Raw genomic sequence first — 4,526 nt, 5'->3', positions numbered from 1 at the left:
ATCAATTTAATAAAATTAATTTAAAAAAAAAATCAAAATGATGTGTACAAGAAGAAAAATATTATTTTGTATTCTCGTTTATTTTTTAATTTTTTTAAAATCATCAATTGAATTTTTTCTTTCTTTCTTTTTTTCTAAGCCATCAATTGAATTTTTAAGACCATAAAGATCCAAAACCACAATTTCTTCATTATTATTATTATTTTTCCTATTATTAATAGACATCACATCATAACCCTACGGAAAAATAGAAAATGAAAACAGAAAAAACAAACTACATAGTTTGGTGGACAACATTTACACAACCCAAGACCTTTATCGATACGAAATTTAAAATTTAAAATTTGTTTGAAAAAATATCTCAAAGGCAGAGTAGACAAGGCTGACGTTCAGAAAACTCACTCACGTACACACGCAGAGAGAGAGAGAGAGAGAGAATGGAGAGAAGCACGCCAGTGAGGAAGCCTCACACGTCCACAGCGGATCTGCTCACCTGGTCGGAGGTCCCTCGGTCAGACATTCCGGCCACCGTCTCCGGCGCTCGCCCTCATCAGGTACCACCTCTTGATTTCTCCGGTGATAAATGTACGGTTCTGCACCACACATATTAATACAAACACTTGTGTGTTTGCATTCTCAGCCGTCCGATAGAATGAGCAAAGTCCTCCACGGAGATCAGCTCACCGAAGAAGAAGCTCAGAGCCTTGAGAAAAAGTAAGATTGGTTTTTGTTTTTGTTTTCAAAGATTGCATTCTATTTTGCGCTCAAAGATTTTCGCTTTTGAGCTTAATTTTCTTCTCGTCAACTCTGAAAAGTTCATCCTTTTCTTGAAATTAATTTTCAAATGCTGCTTTACAATGCAATAATTGTATGCACTCCGATTTCGCTGCATGCAGTTTCTCTTTTGTGTTCCTCGATTCCTTTCCGATTGTGCTTTGTTGACTTTAAAGTCAGATCTAATTGATGCTTTCTTGGTTTCGATCTGATTTCGTTTCTGTTTCAAATGCTGGCTTATTCTTTAGAAATGCGACTGATAGAATTTTTGTGTCAGTATTTTTTGTTCCTGATCTGTGTTATAAGGTAAATTCTGAAGCTTCTCCTCTGATTAATCTTTAAATTAGAGTAGCTACTGCAATTATGGTCATCTTTCTTTTCAATATGTAATATAAACTTGATTACGCCCATGCAGACACAATCACAAAAATATATTTGTGGAAGTGTGAAGAAAGCTTCATCGTCTCAGTAGAATATGAGGATCAATGATCTTATAAGACTTAACAGCTATGGGCATATCCGAGTTAGAAATGGTCAAAGTCAGTTATACCCACCTCCACAAATTTTGGATTGCCCATTCATCTAACTCTATCACAATTTACTGCCCAAACTAGCAATTTGGGCAACAAATTGCTTGAATCTCAATCCTTGAAAATAGGATCTTGATTTGTGGTATTCCTTCTATACTTAGAAGATATTGAAGCGATACTAATATACTTAAAATAGGGATTGATATTGCTGACGGCATAATCCAGAACGAAAAAATAGGATAAGATTTTCACGAGAATAGCCACTGCCATTTCTGGCATAACAAGGTGAGTTTGTTTTATTACCAAACTTCGAAGTCTCAAAATTTACATAATAGAATTCTGTAGCTAATGCGATGCATGTGTAAAAATAAAATGAGTATTAACTATTGAGAAATGCTACACATTCCAAAATTTCTTTCCAAAAGTTGGTTCTCAAATAATGTGTTACCATCCCATGAGTTGGTAACACACTTCCCAAAATAATAAATCTCATGAGATGGTGATACATTATTTGGAAACTAGCTTTTGGGAAGAAAAATTTGGGATGTGTAGCACTTCTCTTAACTATTTATTATTTGAAGGAGTGGGAAGAAATAATTAAGAAAATAATAAATGTGTGAAAGTAGGGAGGTGGTAAATTTCAAAAGTTTTTTAATGAATTCAATTGGGGGGATCTAAATCCCTCTTACAAAGAATACCATGTTCTTAAAGAACGGAAAACTTAATTCATTTGATTGTTGATGTTGAGGCTAAAAGTCTAGGAAGCTTCTGTAGAGTCTATTTTGGTAGTCCAGCCCTTTCAGCTCATGTAAACTTTAAATGCAGCTCCTCCATTGACCAAGTAAGAAATGGAATAGCATTGCTTGGAGGGAATTAGATAGAGTTTATACAATTTTACATTGTGAAAACTTACTATTAAAGTTCCTTCCTTGTCCATTAGGACCAGAGCAAGCTGCTAGATTAAGTTTTGGTTCACCCAAAGAAAAAAAAAAAAAAAAGTATTAAGCTTGAACCTACTGCCAGCTTACTCTTTTTTGCCCTCATCAGGGTTTTGGTTTGACTCTGCTTAAACATGTTCTTAACTCTGCTAGAGTTCACTGTAACTTTCCAACAAATATAAATAAATAATGATAAAGCTGAAAAATAAATCTTGCTGCTATAGATTTTCAAGCTTATGCTACATCATCTGGATTTCCTATTGCAAGGTCTGTGACATCACGATTTCGTATTATGGGTGTCATGTATCTAAGTCTATTTGGAACTGTTTGTGTGCTACTTTCAGGAAGCCATGTTCTGGGTATAAATTAAAAGAAATTACTGGTAGTGGTATATTTGCTGGAAACGGCGAAGATGGTGCATCAGAATCTGATGCTGCTAACAATAACAGAACAGGGCTGCGTGTTTATCAGGTATATTAGTTTATCTCATTGGGTTTAAGGTCCAATGTGAGAATCTTAGACATCAAGAGTCCATCATGTTGTCCATTCTCCCTCTAACTTACTATGTCTTAACGTTCAGCAAGCAATGAATGGAATTAGTCAAATTTCATTCAGTACTGAAGAGAGTATTTCTCCCAAGAAGCCTACCTCTCTCCCTGAGGTAGCAAAGCAGCGTGAACTAAGTGGGACATTGCAAAGTGATTCAGATGCAAAGACTAAGAAGCAGACATCAGAGGCCAAGGGTAAGGAGCTCAGTGGCCACGATATCTTTGGCCCTCCTGAAATAGTACCTCGGTCAGTGGCTGCTGCACGGACCTTGGAATCAAAAGAAAGTAGAGACATGGCGGAGCCTGGACCTCGAAATGTACGGACGTCTGTCAAAATTTCAAATGTGAGTATTTTGTGAGCATGACAGTGAATCCTTCATTGTCTTTATATCTCATTCCATCAAGTATTATAATTTGGATGAGAAGTTAAACAGTGGTCATTGTGCTAGTAGTTTCTTCTAATGCACCATGAAGGTAACTTTGTAGGCTGGATCTAATATTGAGTTAATGAAGGTGTTAAATTTTATGCATTCCTAAATTGAAAGCTTTGGGAACCAAATGGAGCTGAATTCCCATGCTTGAGAAACGTCAGAAGAGGATCCCATGACAATAATTTCAATTGCACTCTTATAATAAGTACCACACATCCTGGTTGATTTTCTAATTTGCATTCCTTTCTTTGCTTGAATGTTCATTCTTGGTATTTCCATCCAAATTATTGCAAATTGAATCCTATCCTTAGTTTCTTTCTACCAGTTTTTTCTGCTAGATGCAAGACTATTTCAAATGTTTATATCCAATCTCTCTCTCTCTCTCTGTTTGCTTTTGAAAATTAAGATGTACACCTGTAACACCTTTGAGCACAATGTATAAAAGGAGGATGTACAATGGCTCTTCTTTTTTATAGGCTGATAGTATAAAATTCAAACATTTTCCAAAATGGATGTGTTTGTGAACTTTCATATCTTTGGTTTTCAGCTGCATGAACGAACTCATATTTTACTTTTGTTTGTCAATTTTACAGCCTGCTGGAGGCCAGAGTAATTTTATGTTTAGTGAAGAACCATTTGGCAAGACAGCTAAAAAAATACATAACCAAAAGTTTGCTGAGCTGACAGGCAATGGTATTTTTAAGGGAGATGTTCCTCCTGGATCTGCTGAAAAGCCACTGAGCACGGCTAAAATGAGAGAAATGAGTGGCAGTAACATCTTTGCTGATGGAAAGGCAGAGTCAAGGGACTATTTTGGTGGTGTCCGCAGGCCCCCTGGTGGTGAGAGCAGCATTAGATTGGTTTAAATTATCAGGAAATGGTGTTTTCTTAATACCCTTTTGTGAACTTCTGTGTTTACTTATAAAGCTTCCATGCTTGATGAGGATTAAGATTATTGTACGTTTGAGTGAATGTGTACTTTTATATCCATGCATTGTTAGGCTTAACATCTATAGGAGTATGGGAAGTCTATTTATTTACCTATGAATTAGGTAATAATTTAGTGAACATTTTTGCCTTTCATTGTTCCTTTTGTTTTTTCATTTCAAAACAAAAATATTAATCAACAACTCAAAACACTTTTTCAATTTTTTTTTTTTTAAATATATATATTCTCTAAAAAAAAACACTGCGACAATTGGACAAATTCACTCTATTGCTTGCCAACTGGGAGAATTAGACAAAAGCTGCTGTGCTATTAACAACAAGCATGATCCATGTGTCAGATGCACGAGCTGGGGCCAT

General features: G+C 35.7%; 1 protein-coding gene across 1 annotated transcript; it reads left to right on the top strand.

Annotated features, from left to right (window-relative positions):
• Window positions 1-345: 345 nt before the first annotated feature.
• Window positions 346-4,304, top strand: LOC132165748 (uncharacterized). The gene is made up of 5 exons (XM_059576425.1): window positions 346-554; window positions 641-714; window positions 2,587-2,713; window positions 2,823-3,134; window positions 3,815-4,304. Exons 1-5 carry the CDS (start codon window positions 438-440, stop codon window positions 4,085-4,087), a joined length of 903 nt encoding a protein of 300 aa, XP_059432408.1. The 5' UTR covers window positions 346-437; the 3' UTR covers window positions 4,088-4,304.
• Window positions 4,305-4,526: the final 222 nt, after the last annotated feature.

The sequence above is a fragment of the Corylus avellana genome, chromosome ca11 (assembly GCF_901000735.1).
Source record: "Corylus avellana chromosome ca11, CavTom2PMs-1.0".
Classification (NCBI taxonomy): Eukaryota; Viridiplantae; Streptophyta; class Magnoliopsida; order Fagales; family Betulaceae; genus Corylus; species Corylus avellana.
The sequence above is the reverse complement of the archived record's forward strand: the minus strand, read 5'-3'. Positions and strand labels throughout refer to the sequence as shown.

What these genes read in the sequence shown, in the direction of transcription:
- LOC132165748 (XM_059576425.1), top strand. Translation starts at nt 438, where the DNA reads ATGGAGAGAAGCACGCCAGTGAGGAAGCCTCACACGTCCACAGCGGAT. An exon ending in CCGGCGCTCGCCCTCATCAG is followed by an intron (nt 555 to 640) that starts GTACCACCTCTT and finishes TTGCATTCTCAG; the next exon opens with CCGTCCGATAGAATGAGCAA. An exon ending in CGTCTGTCAAAATTTCAAAT is followed by an intron (nt 3,135 to 3,814) that starts GTGAGTATTTTG and finishes TCAATTTTACAG; the next exon opens with CCTGCTGGAGGCCAGAGTAA.